Source organism: Podarcis filfolensis (assembly GCF_964270895.1).
Source record: "Podarcis filfolensis genome assembly, chromosome: 5".
NCBI classification, from domain to species: Eukaryota; Metazoa; Chordata; class Lepidosauria; order Squamata; family Lacertidae; genus Podarcis; species Podarcis filfolensis.
Window position 1 is genome coordinate 78,854,566 of NC_139608.1, and position 22,741 is coordinate 78,877,306.

Genomic DNA, 22,741 nt, shown 5'->3' on the forward strand with positions numbered 1-22,741 from the left:
GATGTAACACTCATGCAAGCCAGTAGTTCATTTAGTTTGTAGTAGCTATTAGAAATAAAAGAAGTTATGCTTCACAGGTAGCTTCCGCATTGTTTATACTCTGCTGAGTCTGGTGCTCACAATGCACAGTTGTGGGTTCAGTGCACTGGGACCTGCTTTCCAGGATTGGAAGGTCTCTGAAAGTGCTCGAGCTGCCTAGCCCAGTCAGGGCAGTACCAGTTATTGAGCCCAGTCGCTGACATCGGTTGAAAGGCGTACTGACAAGGGGTGTAGCTGGGACTGGATGGGGAAGGAGAGGTTGGTGTCAGAAGTACTCACAGGGTAATGGAGGATCATGAAGGGATAGGGAACCAGAGCAGCAGGACCCATGAACACAGTGGGCTCCGAGGCATAGGGAACAGCAGGCAGGATGCTCCAGAACTCTGAGGCAGGCAAGGGCCCACAGCCAGCTCACTAGCTCTGGGAGGAAGTGTGTGATTTCTCTACTGGAGTAGGCTTGGAACAGGTGAGGATCATATGCCTCATCAAGCCCAGATGCTGCAATCAGCATGCAAAGTATAAAAGGGAAGCAGAGCTGAGATGTTGTGTCTGCACAGCTACCCATGTTGATGGACCTCAGTTTGGCTGCACCAGGATCTCTGTGGGACTGTGCTATGGGTTGGACTTTGGAGATGTGGATTGACCCTAGACTGGGGACTTGACATACTGTCTTGCTGCCAGGTAGGCCAGGGGTTCAGGACTTGATTTCTCTAACCTTCATGAATAGCAGCAGAAGGTATGGAAGATGCATGTGCACAAACAAAAGTACAGGCAGAAGTGCTGGTCCATCGGGGGGCGGGGATCCAAACACCCTTACCCCCCACAATACATTGAGAAGAACTATCTAAAAGTCACAATGTGTTGAGCTAGTTTTTGAGTTTCACAGAACTCTTCCTCAGGCTGGGTATAGGTAAAGGGCATGATATAAGCAACATCTAAAGATTCAGAAAGGAAAAGATCTCAAGCTTTGTCAAAGCATACTGAGATAAAGAAGCAGTGACCCCTTTCCCTTTAAAAATCTAAAAAACTAGAGTGAATTGTTTCTCCCCCCCAAAAAAAAACATGTTGGAGGTGGAGTGAGATGGTATGAAAGGTCTACATGGGATGCTTTATCTGTGAAGACCTATTGATACAGGTGATTTGCAGCATGTTACTGCCACCATGTGGTGAAAATGCAAGTGTGAACTAGCCCAGAAGTCATTGGGGAAAAGCTGGTTGTCCAAGCCGTTAATGGTGACATCTCCCTGTCTCATTTTCCCTTCCCCAGTTTCCTTCCAAGATAACGGTATGTCCCTTTCCATTCTGTGAAACTTGGGGTAGGTCAGCAGGACATAGTGCAGTCCTATGCACCACTGCTCTAAGAAATGAGATTGGGCACAATTTTGCAACATGACCCAGAATATGGCGTTGTGGTGCTGTTGTGACATAATGACCACTCCCCAGTTGCCCAATCCCGCATAGGGAGGTGTTGCCAAGGTGATCAGGCCAGGGAGGGGGAGGGACTACCTGCCCACACAATAGGGGGAGGATCTTACCTGGGAATCGTCAGTTGGCTCCAGAGCTTCTCCCACCCTGCCCTCCCTCAGTTAAGTCTTCTTTTGCAGGTTAATCTCTTCTCCACAGGTATGCGGGCGCTGCTACATCAAGGTCGCTGTTGAAGGGCTGGAAAAGAATTCTCCTGCATTGGCAGGTTTGCCTTTCCCATAGCAAAACGTCACAACTCTGGCGGTATCAGGCTTTGGGTGGAATCCTTTAGTCTATCTTCCCTAAATGGGGTGGCGTGCAGCGGTGACCCACACCCCCTCCTCTTTGCAGCAGCAATACCAAGGTTCCACATTAAAGGGGTTGTTTGAGGGGAGGCTTTGGCCATACACCTAGAGGTTGTCATTGCTCTCCCCTGCGACGGCGGCGTAATGGGGGCGGGCTCTCTCTTCTTGAACATATGTTCTCCAGAGCCAGCCCATCCCACACACACACTGGATAACCCTGATGTTCCCCAGATCCCCGGTGGAGGACTGGGAGGAATAAACGCCCAATGCCTGAGCCAAGGTCTACCCACATCTGAAACATAATAAAGTTGTGGCCAATTTTAATCCCATAGCACGTTGTCTTGAGTCGTTATTCCACACGGGGTTTGGGGGACTCTGCCTGTCCACGCAAAGTGCAAGTATGTACCACGAGGAATGGGGATTCGGTTTTAGCCCCACACCTGATGTGACATCTTTTCCTTTCAGTAACACATGTAGCAAATAGTTGTGTGAGAAGAAAGCTCAACATGCCGCTACTGAAAGGAAAAGGCTTGGGGACGGGGTGAAGAATGCAGCCCCCCTCCTCAACTTAGATATGAGCAAGACATTAATAGGACTGTCATATGAAGGTATGGACACACGCCTCCTAAAATGTATTGCATTTGATGTGATATGAGTCCATATAAAATTTCTACCAGAAGTGAACCACTTGCTCATGTGGCTCATCATCTGATGCCACAGTCATTGCTCAGTACCTGCATGTATAAACCAGCCCTCATAGGAGGGCTGCTAGTCTCTGAGCAGCTGTGGAAATGATCTTCACAACTGATTTTTGACAGTGTGTAATATTTTTATGGAGATTGTTTGCCTACCACGGCTTCGCAAAGCATCTTGAGTTTCCCATTGGTATTCACAACACTTGTCCAATGATGTATGGTACGGAAGATGAGTTTATCGCATGCACTTTACTCTGTCTTTACTCATAAACTCTGTATTTCATTCTGTTGCTTCTGCAGTCTTTTGCAAAGAGCAAATTGTTCTGTTTATACAGATTGCTTTGTACCTAACCCAGTCCTCTGTGTTGTCAATTCACCATAGTCAAGGGACTGTTATATTGTGTACCCCCCCATATGTAAGTGGTGTGCCTCTTAACACCAACTATTACTTGTTTTATGAGTACTTAGTAACTTATACAACTATAACTTGTTTATGAGTACTTAGACTTCTTTCTATTGTTTTCTTATAATCTTATAAACTGATCATATAGTTTTATTATGCCTGTTGGTGTTTACACTTTATTGTGCCTAGAAGTGCTTTCATTTGGGAAGGTTTTTCTAGGGCAAGGCATAGTGATAGATTATTTTGATCTGGGCAAAGTTTTGAACGGCAGAGAAATCAGCAAACTAACATGTAGATTATTTTTTTCAAGAGCTAGTAATCATGGTAGTTTCATGTCATTATGATTAGCTTTCCAAGAATCATCAGGCTGGCATCTATTGGAAACAAAATACTACATTAGATAGACATTTGGTTATTGATGTCATTAGTGCAGGACCTTAGATGGATGTAAAGGCACCACTCAGAAGAATGTGCAGCTCCATGGGGTTTTTACATTAGCCACCTTTTTGAAAATATTTTTTCAAGCAATCATCCCTCCTGTTTTCTTTATATGGTGTTGTAATTAATAATTTCAAGAGTTTGAAGACTTGTCTGTCTGGCTTTCTGTTTTGAGATACAGATCAATACAATTACCTACAAATCGATTTAGGACAATCCAATCTCCTCTCTAGTTCTTTGTAGCAGCTCCCATCTGATCTGGACAGGGCCCAATTTGGCCCAAATCAGCCTGATTCCATTTGGGATTTGGCCAAATCTGGTGGACAGCCCTAATAAACAGTAAGTCACATTATACCAGGTCAGATTATCTGTCCAAGTAACCTACTATTGTCTGTCTGACAGCAGCACCCAAGGCTTTCAAGCAGAGAGAGATCTCCCACCTCCAGCTGCCCACTCCTTTTTCTAACCTGGAGATGCCAAGAATGGCCCTTGGGATTATCTGCAGAAGATAGGTGATCAAGCAGATCTCCTTTAGCAAGGAGTTAAACTGCTTCAGCATGGCCAGAGAGGCCATCTCCCACATAATGATAAACCATGTCTCCAACACTGTCTGACAAACATTCTTTGAGTAACATAATGAATAGTGGCCAGGAAATTAGGGCTTCATTCAGCAGATGGACAGCACCCCAGTCAGAACCAGCAGCTTTTAAGATCATATGGGATCCTTCTGTTTCCTTGTTTCATCTGAATTGTGTTGTACTGGTAGTAGCAGTACCACCTTCTGGCTATCTGCAGTACCCTGCTGCCAAATGGTAGAGCTTTGAGTCAGTAGTTCGCCTGCAAGCCATCACAGTAGCACAAGGGGCAAAATGACCAAACTCACTGCTAAAGTCCTCAGCTCAAGACTCTGGCCACCTTTCATTCATGGACACAAACAAACCAGGCAGATCATCATAAATCTAATTACTGGGTGTCAAAAGTCTGTAAGGGGCTTGAATTTTCCATTCCCACTGACCTGTACCCAGTGCTTTTTTCTTTAAAAAAATGTTTAGGAGTGCTCTCATTTTGACTCAAGAAAATCACCATTTTATAGTTCAAATCGGGGAAAATAATTGCAGTAAATGGACAAAAGTACAAAGAACATGCATTATACCGGGAAAGGAAATAAAGCCGCCACTGAAGGTGGTAACAGCAAAACTGACCAAACACCGTGCTAGATTCCAACTCCTACTTCACACATTAAACGCTCGCTTCTGTCTGAGACTCAGGAAACACCGTGACAGGAAGTGAGGTCGCCATCAGGGGTAGCAACGGAACTGACGATTTGCCGTGCTATTCAAGGGAACTGACGGTTCACCGTGCTAGAGAAGAAACTTAAAATTTTAAAAAATTTAGTTTCTTCTCCTGTTGGATTCACGAAATGTTTAGGGGTATGCGTACCCCTGCGTACCCCCAGAAAAAAACACTGCCTGTACCTATTCCAGTATTTTGCAATGAAGGAGGTTTACTGAATTCAACAGTTACATCACTCCCTTATGCAATCATTTTTTCATGACTGAGTTCAGCTGATGTAGATTCCTACCTGACATATCAAATGCTAGAGAACAATTCTGAAGGACACACAGCAGTGTGGTGTTTTTAATGGCCAAGCTCGACTCAGGCTGCTCCACTCCAAATGGCTCCCCTGTGCTAAGCCATGTATTAAGTTGAAGCCAAGGTGATTCTGAGCCAAACTTGAGCCACACAGAATTGAATCTGTAGCGACACTCTTAGATGCCTAGAAAACCTTGACAATCCCAGAGATGAGAATTTGACAAAATGTAATCAAAATTGCCATGAAGCCACACATTGTGGCTTTTTGTATGATAATTACTACGATGTTTCCCTTTCTCTTAATGACATCTAAAGAGGAAACAGGCAGTGCTGGAGATTAAGTAATTAAGACGTATTAGGAGCATTTGAAGTACAGGGTCATAAGGGAGAGGGAAGGGTGAGCGAAGAGGGAAGCTGTGGACTGCATGTCTGCTGGAGAGTTATAAAATATTCTCCTTGCTCACAGCTTGGTAGCTGTTAAAGGGAGAGCTTCACAGACCGTGTGCTCTTTATTATCTCCAGTCTGGAAAACTGCAGCATCCATGGGTAAGTAAAACTCATGCTAAATTGAGAAAGCAAATTCGTATTTCATATATGGGAGACATATAGATATAATGTAGGAACTGCAACAAATGATTATTAAGTGTGTGCATGTATTTTGAAGAGAACCATTTCTTATACATATCCTCCTATTATATACAAGGACTGCCACATAGTAAATTGTTACTAGGTGATTAATCATCCATCTTTTAATTGCTTTAACTTTTAAAAGTTAGCTTTTACTGGATCTGCTATGCAGTTTTCTTTTTGAGAAATTGAACAAAATGCAAGATACCTTTCAACAAAAATTGCTAGAAGGAAACGGATTCTGTAACATTTTCTTGTTCATTTCTATCTATAGTAGCACAGTGGAACCAAAATAGTTTCAAGCACGTATGTCCTTAACTTTCAGCCCCACCAATGAATCAATTAAAGCTGTAGCCGATTAATCTACTGATTAAAGCGTGCACCTGTACTTATCTCTGAAAAACTATCACCTTCAAAAAGCAGAATGCCTGGTTAAACCCATTGCATTTTACAGAAAATTGCCTGCAAGTCCGGCAAATGTAATAGATTGTGCTATTTATAGAAGGCAAGCAACCTAGATGTTACATGCAGTATGTTGGGGAAACTAAACATAGGAAGCTGTCTTATACCGAGCCAAACTATTGGTTCGTCTAGCTCAGTTATTGTCTATACCATGGGTAGCAAACATGATGTCTCCCAGATGTTGTTGGACTACAAATTCCATCATCCTTCACCTTTGACCATGCTGGCTGTGGCTAATGGGAGTTGGAGTCAAGCACCATGTTGGCTACACTGGTCTCCAGGATTTCTGACAGTGGGTTTCTCTTATGCCTGCCTAGAGATGCCAGGAATCAAATATGGAACCTTCTGCCACTGAGCTACAGCCTTTTATATCCATTTGGAGGAGGGTCACATCAACAATCCCAGTGAAAAAGCTTGACTGATCTGTTGCAAGATACGTAAATACAGATGATCACAATATTCCAGACATGGAAACCTAATGAAAGCCAACTCTAGAACGCTAGATGCAAAACAGAGAGAGAGATAGCGCTTGCCCCAATACTCATTGCTTTGGCATGGAAAGTAACTTTATTTTTTGTTCTGTCTTCAGCACTGTTTCATTTACATAACAGAATTCTCTCCATCGCCAAGTCTTAAAATTGGCTCCTTATTTCAAAATCCAACTGTGCTGCTGAAAAAGATATGTGAAAACATTCGTTTCCAGTAATTACAAGTTTCCCTCTGCTTTGTAAGTCAGTTATGGTAAAAAGAAACAGAGAATTGTAGAGTTGGAAGCCATCCTGAGGGTCATCTAGGCGCCTATGATGAAGGAATATCCCCTGGACACTGAATGCCAGCCTTGGTTGCCAACCCCAGTTAAACGTGGGTATATATTGTACATTTCCTGTGTGTAGGAGATTTCAATATGTTGGGTAAGTATGTAAGAGGAATATGTTTGGGGTTGGCGGCCAGGAGTAGATGTGGCCCTTGGGGGTGAGGAAGATTACCTAACCTTGACTTAAAATACCCTGTGAAGGATTGAGCTCAATACTTCACAAGGCTTTCTTCTGAAGAATCTCCAAGCTGATGTCCTACATTGTGCATATTTTCAAGCTACTATTTTTGCACATTCCAGAATGCTTCATACACTTCTATCAGATGAGAGGTGTGATGCTATACTGCTGAATGACAGTATGTATGGCATGTAGTGGAGATGCAGAGAGCCAATAAGGTGCAGTGGTTCGAGGGCTGAACCTAAATCTGACATTGCAGGCTTCAAATCCACAGACAGTCATGAAGTTCATTGGCTGCACTATTCCCCAGCTTAGAGTACCTCATATGGTTGTTGTGAAGATCCAGACCTTAACTGTCAATGAGCAGTAATAAAATAAACTCCACAGATGCGCTAATAATAGCTACCTATGAATAGCTATTGATTCCTGTTAAGAAAGATCTGAAGGAGTTGAAAAGGATGCAATTTTCATATGAAGCTGGCCTTGCACTGCTTAATGATACTGTATTTGTAAGAACTGCTTAAACGGGATTCCCTTTCACAAGGGTCACTGCAAAGTCATTATTGCTATAGAAATATATTTTTAGCCTCATTATACCAGATATGAGAGTCTTTTTCCCCTTATTCCTCTGTCTGCCTATCTACAGCCTTCCGCTTTCACAGTACTGCAAACTACTTCATAGGCGACATCTTCTCATTATATTCTCCCTGTTCAGTCATAGTTTTAAAGGAGGGTTGGCAGTGTGATCATCCTAGGAGAATCCACATTCCAGTTGTCTCTCATGAGCTGTTTGGTTTGCATTGTTCTGAAGACATGACTATTGAAGGACATTCCTTGGCTCCAACACTTGCCCCAGTGCTTCTCTTAATGCTCATTTTAGGTTAATGGTCATCCTCCTTTCCCTCTCTCGCCTCCAAGTGGATACCTACTGGACCAAAACCTACCTGTGCTAGTCTGAAAGCATTACTTTTGCATTCTACAAGATGCGTATGATTGCCCTTCTCTTCAGCCAGGCACACATTGATTCTTTTTCATGATAGTTTCAATGTGGTGCCTGAATAATAATTTTATTATTTGTACCTCTGCCCATCTGACTGGGTAGCCTCCCCTCTATAGCACCTGAAAGCACTCAACACATTTATTGGACCTTCAAGTTGAGAACTCTGATATATGAAATAAAATGAAATACTTTATTGTCAGTTGTACAACTTGTATACAGTGAGATTACATGAGCTCACCCCCCCCAGCTTTCTTAGTCTTAATTCCCCTTGTTTACTGACGCACACCCACCAAACCCGAAAGTCAGTTGCCCTGTTGTTATCTTTTCATTCAGCAGCCTAACAGCCCATGGATAGAAGCTGTTCTTTACCCTGTTGGTGCGACTAATCATGCTTCTATATCTTCTGCCTGAGGGCAGGAGATCAAGAAAGTGCCAGCCAGGGTGTGAATCATCCCTTAGAATTTTCCTCACTCTCCTGAGGCAACGTTTTTCTGCAATGTCATCCAGTGGATTCACGGGACAGCCCATAATATCTTGTGCTGTATTCACCACCCTCTGTAGGCACTTCCTATCAGTTGATGTTAAACTAGCGTACCACACCATGATGCAGTATGAAAGGACACTTTCTGTTGTGGACTGGTAGAAGGAGATCATCAAATGTTGATTGACATCATTCTTTCGCAATATATGTGAACAAGAAGCATATATTGTTTGAAGTTAACCCATGGATGCTCAGCAAATGAGGGTATTCTTAACTTGAGCATCCTGCTAAATATAGGATTCTTAACAATGTTTTGAAGATGCATCTATATAGCATTGACTTGAAATGAAAGAATAAACCCTACATCTCATTTAGGAGACAAATACTTTCCTACTTTATTATTGGAAATCCTACTTCCAATTTCCTACTCATAAATGTGAGCTCTGAGGGAGAAAAGTTTAAAATCTTTACATTTGGAGATATCCTCCATCAATCAGCCTTCCCACCAACAATTATTCTTTACTCTCCTGTATCTTGGTTTTAAATCATAACAAGATGATCTTACATCTGGCCAACGTCTTTCAAGGACTTCGAAAGTCATTGTGCATATGGTGTTATTCCACTGAACCAATCACTAGGGAAATAACAACACCTGGAATTTTTTTCTTAAGTAAACGGTGTATAAACTGAATGATTAACCCAAGGTTCTTGATATTTGTAAAACTACAACATTTGAATCAAGAGGATGGTTGTCTTGTATTTTCATAAAGAAGCAATGGTGTCTGAACCAGGTTTGGATCACAGAAGAAGCAAAAATTATGCATGTACGCTATATTTATATAAAGTTATCATTTGCAGAGAATATGAATTTAGTTTAGCAGAAAATTTAGACTTTTTAAAAAAATGCTCAACATATATGTATATATTCATATATTCCATTTATCTTTACATTATTTTGTTTATGGTGAATTAGATGTTTCTGGGAAGGAGAGCAAACATATGAGTAAAATTTGTGATTGGTCTTTAAATGAGCCCCCCCCCCAAAAAAAAACCTACACACAGTAACCTCCCATGCTTCTTTAATATATGCATGACATCATAAACAAACAATCATCATTTATTTTTACCTTCTGAACAGAGTCCCTGAATCTACACCTGGAACATCTCAGATTTGATGGAGGGGACTCCGAAGGTGAAGAACAGATTTTCAAAAGTCTAGATGGAGTTCTTCAAGCTCTGGCTGAAGATAGTTAAGTATAATTGAAATATGTTTTATGCTGGTTGAGCCCAAGCCTTAGTGCCCCTCAAATTGGGCATACAACACAGTAATATATAATGACAATGTTATTAATATAAGCTTTTTCTTTTCAAATCTGTTTGTCCACACAATCCCCTTTGGTTCTTTTCCATTAAGGCACTAACATAAAGTGTACTATATTCAAATTTATCATTGGACTCTTCTAATGTAGGTTTCGAAAACATGTATAATTAAAAAACCTATGAGCTCACACCTTTCATAGATGACAGTTGGTTGGGTGGCAGCAACTAGTGATCCTGAAGGCCAGCTAGATATTGCTGGGGTTCCCTGAGCTGCCCTGTGATTTGATGTCAGCAGCACACTGCCAAGTTTAGGATAATCATTGGCATTTCTGCTCCATACTGTCTCTTCTCTGCCAGTGTTCTCTCTCATTTCTCCCCATCTCATATTCTGTTGCATCTGTGCCTTGCAGCTACCATTCTCCCCCACCCGCTATTTGCCCCCTGAGACACATGCTGAAAGCTGAAGTCCTGCAGTATCAGATGTGTCAGACAATGTCTTCCTCTGTTTGCTACTGTTGGCTGCACCTGCATCCATGTGCACTGTTGTCTGCCTCCTTCCAATTTTCCCTCTGTTGGGCACATGCTGAAAATTCGAGCTCTTCCATCTTATATGGGTTTCAGGCCAGGGCCTGCTATTGTTCTGGCCACCATCATCTCTATCAAACTATGCCAAGGTCTGACTCTGCAAGTTGTCCTGCTATTGTGTCTGGGTTGCTGCCAGCATTCATCCACTCACCCCCATCCCTGTGCCAATCTTTAAGTTGTTGTGCCAAGCCACTCTGGGGTATATCCTTTATGTAGAAGTCATGGAATAATAACCTTGGATGCCTACCTGCCAGCTCCCCATGCCTGCTGCTTCTCTTATTGAATAAGAGAGATCCTGGTGGCCACTGTGCCCACATACAGCTGCTATCCACCACAATGAAGAGAAATAAAGGCTGTGCCCATGGGTTCCTGCTTGCCTTGGTAAGAGAGGTGCCCAAATGCTATTGCCTGCTTGAGACAGTGAGAGAGAGACTGGTCATTGTGACATTGAGCTGATGTCACCTGCCTGCAAGAGAGGAACTGGCCATTGTGACATTGTGGTGACTGTTATCTGCATCACTTTTCTGCCTGCCAGGCATTTCTCTGAGTGGGAGTCACTAAAGAGCTAGCAGTCCTCACTGAAGGATGAGAAAGCATTAGAGAACCAACTTAAGAAAAGTTGCAACTGTTACCACTGAGAGCAATGGGAAACTAAAATTAAATTAAAAAATAAAAGCATTACCATTTTTATATTCCTAGAACAATCTTCTCTGACCTGACCTCCCCCTTCCAGATGCATTGGACTCCAACTCTCATCAGCCCCAGGCAGCATGGCCAATGGTCAGGGATGATGGGCATTGTAGTCCAACAATACCTGGAAGGTACCAGATTGGGAAAGGCCTTGAACATCTCATCCAGAATCTTTTCTGTAATGCAGAAATTCTGCAGGCAAACAGGTGTGAGGAAAATCTCCTGAAAGTAAAAAGTTTGAAAAGCACTGGCTTGTGGAAGTGTTGGGCCTTAGCTCAGTTACTTAACTCAAGAAGAAAAAGAGGCGATACACAGGCTCTCAACTCTACTTTCAGTGCACATTAGCCTCAAATAAAGCCCTTAATCATGTCAACTAATCTGAAAGACACAATAACTGAGAATTTCAGCTATCTTTTGGTATTTTGTATTTGTTCCCTGGAAAATGGAATACTATTGTATTGTATTGAATACTTCTTGGTAGTTAGGGAGGCTTAGCTGAGGCAGTTCAATTACTTATTGTTAACTGCTTCTTAACTTATGCTTCACTGAGGTGGCAGCAGCTTATTTTACTTGTCAGCCTTTGCTAAGCAGCTGTCACCTGCTCATCAGAGGAGGGAAGTGTTTTGTGTGGTTGCCATAACGACATAACCTGGACTTAAGGGTGACAAAGTGTGTGCAGCACGAGAGCTTTGACAACTTTCATGTCAGAAAGTGCCACTCATAGCAGGCCACAGTGTTAGCTGTACCGCTACCATTGCAAATGTGGTGGACACACCATTCCTTCTTGCAGTGGAGCCAAAGCAGGGGGACACTGTCTCTTCCTAATGTCTAAAAATTCCTGAATGTTTTCCTGCCCCTCCTGTGGTTGGCACATGTTGATGATGTCATTCATATGCACCCGTACTACCAGCTGGAGGCTGCTGGCAGTGCTGAATTTCGGGCATTTAGGACAGTTCAAAGTTAGTACAAAGTGGTGACATCATCACTCTAGATCAGGCTTCCTCAATCTCGGCCCTCCAGATGTTTTGAGACTACAATTCCCATCATCCCTGACCACTGGTCCTGCTAGCTAGGGATCATGGGAGTTGTAGGCCAAAAACATCTGGAGGGCCGAGGTTGAGGAAGCCTGCTCCAGATTATGTTATGCTTATGGCATCAGGTTCAAAACCTTACCTAAATCCAGTGCCCAACAGTGGCCAGAAATGAACTATGATGTAATGGTTGAAGAATATAATTGCCACTATAAGGTATTTCTAATGTATTCATACAAATAGCACCTGCATCAGAATATTACCGCGAGGAGTGTTCTGTGTTCCAGCCAGCCAGGTGTGCCTCCTTAAAGGATACTCCATTCCATTCCACCTCCCCTTGGTTTTCCATTCATCACACACAGAGCTCTCAACTTTTCCCTTTTCTTGTGAGGAATCCTATTCGGAATAAGGGAATGTCCCTTAAAAAAAGGGAAAAGTTGACAGCTATGGTCACACACCCCACCTCAACAACAGACAGACACTCAGGGTGCTTCTGGACTGTTTTGCAGGAGACTCAAAAGCATACCAGCAAATTAAGATTTCCCAATTAAAGTGGATTTGGTGCCCTTTTTCAACAAACCTGCTTTCCCCCCCTCCCCCCCAAAAAATCATGCAAAGTGACGGGAAAATGCACTGAAAAGTGTGTGGCAATAACTGCTTGACATTATCTTGTATTAACCACCCAGTAAATGAGTCAAAATGAATACTCACTACATAGCTAGCATTGTATAACCTATTACAGTGGTACCTTGGGTTACAAATGCTTCAGGTTACAGATGCTTCAGGTTACAGACTCCACTAACCCAGAAATAGTGCTTCAGGTTAAGAACTTTGCTTCAGAATGAGAACAGAAATCGTGCTCCGGCGGCGCGGCGGCAGCAGGAGGTCCCATGAGCTAAAGTGGTGCTTCAGGTTAAGAACAGTTTCAGGTTAAGAACAGACCTCCGGAAGGAATTAAGTACTTAACCCAAGGTACCACTGTATTATGGTTTTAGATATGCTGAAAGCCACACAGAGTGGCTAGGGAAACCCAGCGAAATGGGCAGGGTATAAATAAAAAAATTATTATTTATTATTCTCCCCTCAATTTTTGTGTGAATTGAGCATTCAATCTAATAAACAGGTTGTCTGAAATGACCACAACATTCTGTGGCCACTGATCATACTCAGTCCTCCTTGGGCTGCTTGGGGGAGGGGTTTGCCAAATATTATTTATATGTCTGCAAACCTTGGGGTTCCCCCACCAAGGCTGCTGTTGTCAACCTTTTCTTTTGCAGCCCCACTTTGACCACAAGCCTAAGCAGCTGAGTTCACTATTAGAAGGGCTGAGACACATATGTCACAGTGTTTTGGTTTTAGCTGAACACCACCAGTGCCCTAGTCATCTCAATTTACAGTTCCTTTTGAGGCACAGAGCTGCAATGAAATGGAAAGAAAAGACAACCAGTATCCATCATGTTGATGGCCTCGCTCAATCATGATGTGATGGTTACAGAGCAGTTACCACTTTAGGTGGCATTTCTGGGGATGGATTTTTCTGTGGGATACAGTGGCTGCGGTTGCCACCCAGTTCATCAACTAAGTACACACATGCCTAACTTACATATAATCCGATTGAGTCCTCATTTCTAGCTGAGCAAGCTCATATCTGGTAGAAGCTGTTTACTGCTTAACCAGCTGAAACTGATTGAAGGAAGCAGATGATGAGAGTAGCCCTAAGAGACAAAGGAGAGGGGAGTTTTGCTTTGTTTTTAAGGGAAAACAAGACAAGCCTTCCCTTCTAAGTCAGCCTATCCAGGTTTGTGTCCAGATTCTCTGGGGGTTTCTACCATAACTGAATGCCAATTAGATTTGATGACGCAGCAGGAACCAAGTCCTAATTGGGTATATTACAAACTCTTGCTGCTAACAGCATACACTCCAGCTGTCCCTGTTTAACAAGGACAAACCCTATTTTCTTGTCCATGGTGAATCACTGTCCCTATTCTGAGGTTTAAAAATGCCTTTAAAATATTCTGCTATGGTGGGTTGCTGTTCTTTAAGTTTGCATCCCTTGATGGAGGAAGGCATATCTAGTCTCTAATGCTTCTGCATGTAAATATACACACATGAACAAATGTTGTGCACTGCTTGTCATTTGACATGTTCCAGCAACAGAGCTGCAGTTGGGATGATTGATAACCTATTACAAAAAATTACAGAGCTTTTGAGGTGATGGTGGGGAAGAAAGTAAAATTGCAACAGCTGGCTCCCTGATGGTCATGCATTAATATGAAGATTCCTAACCCAAATCTATTCATTTGAAGGTCTGGATACAGCCAACACATATACAACTGCATTGTTACCAAGATGTTTGCTTCAGCTGGAGCTATGTGGAATTTGGTAACCAGGGAAAGTCCCTATGGGGTTAACCAGCATGAATTTCTACACATCTGCAAGCAGCAAGTTGTGATTGCCTAATTGATCCCCTGGAACCCAGTGGTATATCAAGTGCAAGCAACATGCCCCTGCGACTTGACTTTAGACTGTGTCATGAAACTAAATTGGCATGACTGAATGAAATTTATTACGGTCCCAGACCCGATTGGCATGGCTCAAAAACTCACCATCTATATGTTTGATATATGATACTCATGACCAAACCAGGAATTTTTTGTGGAAAGGTCCTTTCAGATTCAGACTTAGATTGTATGATAGGTGTTTCCTATAACTGGGTGTACATTTTCCTCAGTTTCTTCTGCTTTTTGGAACCACTCCAGAAGGCTGTTCTCCACTGCTCTTTTTCAGGAGCAGGCTTCTCTAGATTCCTTCTTTGCCTGCTTTTCTTCCTCTTTGAGCCATGTTTGTTATTTTCTTCAGGATAAGTTAGAAATTTATGTGGAGAGGCACTTTCTAAGAGATGATTTTTCTATGGTTAAACTAAGAGGGCTTGTTGTTGTTGTTTAGTTGTTTAGTCGTGTCCGACTCTTCGTGACCCCATGGACCAGAGCATGCCAGGCACTTCTGTCTTCCACTGCCTCCCACAGCTTGGTCAAACTCAGGCTGGTAGCTTCGGGAACACTGTCCAACCATCTTGTCCTCTGTCGTCCCCTTCTCCTCGTTCCCTCAATCATTTCCAACATCAGGGTCTTTTCCAGGGAGTCTTCTCTTCTCATGAGAGGCCAAAGTATTGGAGCCTCAGCTTCAGCATCTGTCCTTCCAGTGAGCACTCAGGGCTGATTTCCTTTAGAATGGATAGGTTTGATCTTCTTGCAGTCCATGGGACTCTCAAGAGTCTCCTCTAGCACCATAATTCAAAAGCGTCAATTCTTCAGCGATCAGCCTTCTTTATGGTCCAGCTCTCACTTCCATACATCACTACTGGGAAAACCATAGCTTGAACTATACGGACCTTTGTTGGCAAGGTGATGTCTCTGCTTTTTAAGATGCTGTCTAGGTTTCTCCAAGAGGGCTTGGAGAAACCCAAAATAAAAGGCAACTAATTACAGGAAGGCATATTTGACTAGGCTGTCCAAGGTCCTGGAGGACGATTGGGTCCATAGGTAAGAAGAGACCACTGACAGTTGTCTCCATCCATATGCAGGGACTCTGCCAGAACCAATAATGTGGCACCTAATGTATTTGTGACAGTACTTCTCTAGGTTACAGAATTACTTTGCTGCCACCAATTCCTTAAAGCAGTGGTGGCCAAACCTGGCCCTCCAGTTGTTTTGGGACTACAGTTTCCATCATCCCTGGCCACTGGTCCTGTTAACTAGGGATGATGGGAGTTGTAGTCCAAAAACAGCTGGAGGGCCAAGTTTGGCCACCACTGCCTTAAAGCTTCACAATTGCCTAGTAACTCCTGTCTCCCTCTGTTGATCTACAACTGTCTCCCCCTTACAGTTAACTGTCCAACTGACAGGAACCTCCAGCCAATCTGACTTCAGTTTACCTTGTTCTAAGCCCCACCTACTGAATCTTAAATCAGCCTATCTGCTAGAAGCTGCCACCTAGCAACCACCGCTAAACACATTTGTAACATTATAACAATTTAAGGCCTAATGGCCTTCACAGAATGTACCGTATCTTTAAAACAACGTACTGTATGTGTAACTCTCTCCACATGTCAAGTGATGGTCCTGTTTTAAATCACCCCTGCAAAAATAAAGTTCCTAATTTGGTCTTGACACAAGCAATAAAATTGTAAAGAGGACTGGAGAGCAGGGGTGGCAGAATTTTCCTGTGATACTTAGAAATAATTTTAAAACGCAATCAGGATAGACTCCTAACCTGACTTGCCTCAGAGGATGCAGCAATGATTTCAGTGGGTCTTACTCCTGAGTAGGAATGATTACAAATGGTAAGGTACATAAATGGTATTGTTTTTATTATCAGTTGTTAGTGAAAGGAGTGGCACTGCTTTGGCAATGGCATTTTATGCTACATAACAAACTGTGTGTGTGTACAACTTTTACCAAAAACAATTTCCCCAAATTCACGATTAGTACCATTAAGCACTACTACCTTACCGACATACTGTCATCCACACAATCGTAGGAGACAGGAGTACAAACAAAACAATGAATATTATTGGCTACTGTCATCACCTCAATTCAAGATACGTTCAAGGAAATACACATTTCAGCAGCACAACATATCTGACATTGAAATGGGCTGCTCAGTTATAATGGTCTGGTTTGATAAGTTGCCAGTCAGTCTGCTATTTTTTAATGCCTAAGAAATTTGGCAAATTTGCAAATTTGGTAAATACTGCTAACACTCACATGAAACCTGATAAGCTCACAAAGATTGTAAAAAGGGTGCAAGCCTTTCCTGTCAGAAAATTAAGGAAGTGTGTGTGGTTCCTTCCTCCATTTTTATCCTCTCAGCAATCCTGTGAGGTAGGCCCAAGATCACTCCTAGCTGAGTGGGCTTTTGAACCCAGGCTTTCCAAAGCCATTGTTGATCTATCCACAGGAGATGAAGAGGCCACAAAACCAACAGTATTAGCAACAGATACACACACACACATCCCTTACTTACTGCACTGGTTGTGCAAAATTCTTTCCTTATAATCCTAGTCAGGAAGCATTTTCAGTGGGTGGTGGGTGGTGGGAGCAGCACCAACTACAGCTTAACCTGAACAGACTCAGGGGGCAAGACTAAATGACCAGGACCAGACAGGGAGAAAGAGTTCATTAGCACAGACCTCCCTTAGCCAACATGTTTCAATCCATAATCTATAATTAGACTTGTTGGGTCATAAGGTGGTCATCGTTCCTCCCGGTTATGACCTGGCAGCCCAAGTTTCATATCGTCGAGAATCCCATTTCCCCTGCCCTTTAACCCGGTCATGTTTTTTTTATCACAACAGAGCACAAGACCTCCAGCCTGATTGCTGAAAGTGATGTTTTGCCAGCTTTCTCCAGACTTCTGCAGAGCAACCCTCTTTGTGCAGTAAAGGCAGCTGAGGTGCTGGCAGAGATAGCTAAAAATGGTACATTGCATGATATTTCAGATAGATTTATCTGCTCGGGATTCCTGGACACCTACAATGTCACAGTCTGTTCATTAGCACCACAACAGTGAAACTTACAGATGCCTTTCAGAACTGCTTGCACTCCCTCATAGATGACAGACTGCCATTAAAGGGAATCAAACTGCTTCTGGCATTGTTGTTTTTCCTTTAAAAGTGTAGCTATTTATTTGCCATTTGCTTCTGGCCAACAGCAGCTCCCAATTTGAGCATGCTCCTGGCAAAGTGCCTTCCAGTGGGACCCCTGCTATGTGCATGACCCTCTCCAGAGTTCACTGCAGGGAAGGGGCTTATTCTGTAGCACAGAAGAAGAAGAAGAACAGGCTGTTCTCTGCTTTTTCTTCTTTAACTGGAAGCAGCAGCAGAAGCTGCTTTTCCCCAAAGTGCCCTAGATGTTGTGTCAACCTGAGACATGGGTGTCTGTGTACCAAAACACAGCAGGCACTATTGCACCTGCACAATACTCTGAACTGACACAGCAGCTGCAGCACTGTGAGAAATCAAATTGAAGGCCACTAACCACTAGCCTAAGGTTACCAGATTTTTTCAATGAATCCGGGGACACTTTAATTAATTAATTCATTAATTAATTAATTAATTCATGTTCGGGACGATGCTGCAGCAATGGTGGTTGCCGAGGGGCCGCCGCCACCTTGACCTCAACCGCCATGTTTCCCCTTCCTCCGAGGCTTCTATCTCCTTTCTCCATGAGCCTGGGCAGCCCCTGAGTTGTTGGTTCTTTGGTGGTAGTGGTGGGGAAGCGCTGAGTGGTGGGTCAGGCATGGAAGGTGGAGAAGGAGGGCCAAGAGTGGTGGCAGTGGCAAGGCTCGGGCAGCACAATGCCTCCCTTCCCATTGGACCAGCCCCAATCCCATTTCTACTTGCATGCAAGCAGGAGGGGGTGGGGGTCCCTCAGCTGGGAAGTAAGGCTTCACACTGCCTTTCGGGGGAGCCCCATCCCAACTCCTGTGCAAGCAGGAGGGGGCAGGGATCTGTCAGGCAGCGCAATGTCTCCCTTCCCATTGGAGCAGCCCCAATCCCATTCCTGCTTGTGTGCAAGTAGGAGGGGGCGGAGATCCGTCAGCTGGGAAGGGAGGCTTCCTGTTACCTAACTGAGAGATCCCTGCCTGCTCCTGCTTGCACGCAAGCTCTGATAGGCAGCGTGAAGCCTCCCTTCACAGCTTAGTTGCTGGGGTCAGGGAAGGTGGAGGCACCCCGGAAGCTGCATCTTAGAGCCCCTGCACCACCATCATATGGGGACTTCCGAGCAGTTCCTGAAGCCAGCCAGAGCCAACTGCTCTGGGCTGCTGAGACTGCCGCTGCTGCATTTCCTGGGGACATTAGATTAAATCCAGGGACATTCCAGGGATGGAATTTGTCCAGGGACTTATTCGCAAATCCGGGGACTGTCCCCAGGAAATGGAGATGTCTGGTAGCCTTACACTAGCCTTGGACTTCAGTCCTCTCTAGAAGAGGCACATGGATGGGCAGGTATCAGTGTGGAATGCCCTAGCAAGGCACTATAACTCCAGAGCCTGCCTGTGAATGGTGCCTGCTAATATGGGGTCCATATAGGGCTCTGAACTGTGTCACGTAAAAAGTTGCAACCATGTTGGCTTCTTCTTAGAGATTTCCTGAAAATACCAAGTTGCAGGATCAGACTGAAGCTCTGGGTAAGGCCACACTTCCTGCATGTAGAGAGTGGACCATATTCCACAATTAGTAGGTTGCTGGATTTGGAAGATGATGCCCATTTTTTGAGAGGAGGAGAGGAACCCATTTTGAATTGCAGGCAAAACAGCCAATCCTTGAGAAAAGCCCCCAAAGACACGAAATAGTTCGGCTCTCTTCACAAGCTTAAGAATATCAGTGGACACTCAAAGCGGCATAGAGTCTTCTGGACACTCTGCGTCCCGTCCCACCAATGCATTGGGTTCTCTCAACCAACATCAGTTCACACTATTTGAAGAGGGGGGCAGTTTAAAAAAAGAAAAGCCCAGTTTTACATCAGGGGCACATGTACGTTTATGCCTCTTTCAGTAGTAATTGAGTATGCTTAGGGGCCTGTCTGCTTTTTAAGTGAGACAAGAAAAAGGAGATTAATGTTAAGATGTCCAAGAAATGTCTGGGTAGTTAATCCAATTCTCTCAGATTAATTAAAAATTGCATTCAGAGGGACACTTGTCACTTCTTAGCTTCTATTAATAAGCATAACACGAGTTTCACCAAATTAATCAAATTCAAAAGTATGGACTGCTTCCCCCCTTAATACATAATATGCTGATGTGTTAGTAGGTTTGCGTTTATCTTTCTCCAGAATTGCCATGTTAATGAGACCAAAATTAGAACATTTGTCCCAGTTTTAATGGCTTTACTGTCATTATAGTCCTAACTGAAACCTCACTTCTTTCAATTTTACAATGCTTGCTTACAATATCAGAACGCTAGGTGAACATAGCCTCTGTCTTCTGTTTGTGCAGAGGAGATGAAGACCCACTGTATAGATGCTGGCTTGGTGCCAGTCCTGATCCCATTATTGGACAGCACAGACCAAGAGATGTTGCTTCATGTTGGCAGGGCCATTGGGCGTATCTGCTATGATAACAGTAAGTAAAAAGGTGTTGAAGACGTTTATCAATAGAAAAGATGGTGGGGTGCTGTGAGATTTAAGCTCTTTATTCAAAGTAGCTCAGGCCTGGTGATCACAGCAACTCTTCCCAATGAGGCAGCTGTGAGGACTGAAGGTCCCAGAAATCTGAGCTACTTTGTCTTGTTTCTCTTTGCTCTGCCCTCTTCATTCCTCTCCATGTCCGGAGAGGAGCTGGTCACAGCAGGAGAGGGAAACCCTCCGGCTTCTTCAGCAGCCTGACTCATCTCTGCCTCTTGGACCTCCTCGCCAGCCTCCTCTTCTGCCTCCGAGTCTGGACTGCTCTCTGCCCCAGCCTCTTCCTGCTCACTCAACCCTGTTGCCTCTTCAGCTTCCGACACCTCCTCTTCTCCCTCTGACCACTCATCTTCATACTACCACAACTCCCCTGACTCTGTGCCTTTTTCCCATGACCATTTGCTTGGGGCTTCCTCTGCTGGTGCCTCCCACCACTCCTTTGCATCCAACCAGACCATGACACATAGTCCAGCAACTCTATCTGTTGGAGCCACCTATGTTCCTGATTGTGTCTTTCAAACTAGCTGCATTCAATGGAAATATTTTTTCCTCTTAAGTGTTGCCTGTTTTGACCCTTGATTTATTTAAAATACCTGTCTCTTACCTTTTAGTCCAAAGGCCCTCAAGGCAGCTCACAACATCAGCTCAAACAGCATCATGTACACTCAGTAATAATGAGAAGAGGTCATAAAGAGAGTGCTCAGAAGGTATTAAACCCCTCAAAGAGGTTGCTCCTAGTTCCTAATTTTTGCACTTGTCTTTTCCAGATGACCTTCAGGAGCAGCTGGTGGGGGCAGAGGTGATCACGTCACTGGTCAGGATAATGTCAGACTATCCCGATAATGAACCTCTTGTCCGTGTCAACCTGCTGGCCTTATCCAACCTTGCAGATATAGGTGAATCTTGCAATTTGCTTATGGTTGTATTATGCTTTTGTCTCACCTGAAAGGGCCTTGGCCTTAAGTCTCACCCAGCTCTATTGCATATGTACTCAGAAGCACAAGGGCATAACAAACAAAAACATTTGTGGAGCCAAAGAAGGGAGTCTGTTGTCAACATGGCAGCACACAATGTGATGTAGTCAGTCACCCACTGCACTCTATACAAAATGTTTTAACAGTAGCTATAGCCTCCGTAAAATAACCCTTCTCCCCTTCATCTCTAAAGCTTTAAATGAGGGGTTGACCTTTTTTCTCTTGTTGACCTGGAGTCCACACAACAGGTAACATTTCAAGAAGGCACCTTGCAGAATCAACACAGTGATTTCTCATTTCTAATCAGATAGAACTTTATGTTTCATACAGAGATGAAGTGATTCACAGACATTTGATCTTTTATGCAGACACTGCTAAACAGGCCCTCAGCAAGACCAGAGTTGCAGAACATTTGGTGCATCAGCTACGGGCAGCAAACCACCATGAGAAGGTAGAAATCATCCTTGAGGTTCTTCACACACTAGCAGAGAATGGTAAGCTATCTTGATGAGATACCCTGGGGTGGTTTCACGTGCATTTATGCAGTTATCTAAGCTAACTGTTTGTTTATTGAATCAGAGAGAGACGGAAAGCACTTTGATTCAAAGGCATGTTTCAAGCAGAACTGTTCAGAACCCTGTCAACTTGTGCAAAAACTTGAAAACCAACCACCAGACAGTCCAAAATGTACATTTAACTGTTTTAGGGCTGGTTCACACATTGTATCTGGAAAACATGATATGTTGGTTTTAAAACATCAATTTTATTTTATGATTTTAATGTACATAGTATTTATTTTGTGATATTTTTGTAACCTGACCTGGGAGCAGGATATAGGTGCAGATAATAAATAAAATGATTGTAAGGGATGACTGCCAAGATGGATTTTCCCTGTGACATTTATCTGTGTTGCATACATGCCTTAACGCATGTGTTACATATTTGTCATGTACAATGTGATGCCATACTGAAAACGTAATGTGAGGTGAAGCAGCAATGACAGTGAAGATAATGGAGGGATGCAAAAGAAACAGGTACCCAAACCGCAGCGGTCCTGTATCTTTGGATGCATAACCCAGTGCAGGTCCTCAGTTACTCGCATTATATTTTAAAAGCTCCCAAAGCCTTTGTTTTGATGAGATCACAGTAGACATTAGCCATTGACTAATGCAGCTTGGTCAACTTCAATTAACCAAATTTAGATTAATGAAATAACTTAAGGGAAATGTCACAGTTATTCATATCCGTAATTCCAAATGTTAGTCTGCCCACCAACTCCCTCCGTTTGTTCATTCATAATTAAATGGAAACTCTGTCCTGATTTCAACCAACAGTCTGCTTTTAAGTGTATCTCAGTATTCAAAACAAAAATTTTTTTTTCCTTCCAGTAGCACCTTAAAGACCAACTAAGTTAGTTCTTGATATGAGCTTTCGTGTGCATGCACACTTCTTCAGATAC

General features: G+C 43.4%; 1 protein-coding gene and 1 long non-coding RNA gene across 7 annotated transcripts in view; one reads left to right on the top strand and one right to left on the bottom strand.

Moving 5' to 3' along the window:
• The first annotated feature begins 5,354 nt into the window (after window positions 1–5,354).
• Window positions 5,355–22,741, top strand: part of LOC310762930 (rap1 GTPase-GDP dissociation stimulator 1-like) — a 32,959-nt gene continuing 15,572 nt past the window's right edge. The window contains exons 1-6 of one of the 4 annotated variants that reach the window (XM_083614759.1): window positions 5,355–5,483; window positions 9,638–9,748; window positions 17,482–17,604; window positions 20,124–20,249; window positions 21,076–21,204; window positions 21,651–21,776. In XM_083614759.1, coding sequence (XP_083470885.1) covers window positions 5,480–5,483; window positions 9,638–9,748; window positions 17,482–17,604; window positions 20,124–20,249; window positions 21,076–21,204; window positions 21,651–21,776 — 619 coding nt within the window. In that variant the 5' untranslated portion in view covers window positions 5,355–5,479. Of the gene's footprint in view, window positions 5,484–6,802; window positions 6,888–9,637; window positions 9,749–16,063; window positions 16,473–17,481; window positions 17,605–20,123; window positions 20,250–21,075; window positions 21,205–21,650; window positions 21,777–22,741 lie in introns of those variants that run through there. The other 3 variants (XM_083614758.1, XM_083614761.1, XM_083614760.1) reach the window with 3 other exon arrangements.
• Window positions 6,575–12,247, bottom strand: LOC310763024. 3 transcript variants are annotated; one of them, XR_014548388.1, is made up of 4 exons: window positions 11,219–12,247; window positions 10,652–10,812; window positions 9,627–9,739; window positions 6,575–6,696 (listed from the first exon to the last, which is right to left on the bottom strand). It is a non-coding gene; the product is annotated as an uncharacterized lncRNA (long non-coding RNA). The 3 variants fall into 3 exon arrangements; XR_014548389.1 differs by lacking the exon at window positions 11,219–12,247 and adding an exon at window positions 11,087–11,202 and having other exon boundaries at window positions 10,652–10,815; XR_014548390.1 differs by lacking the exon at window positions 11,219–12,247 and having other exon boundaries at window positions 10,652–11,061.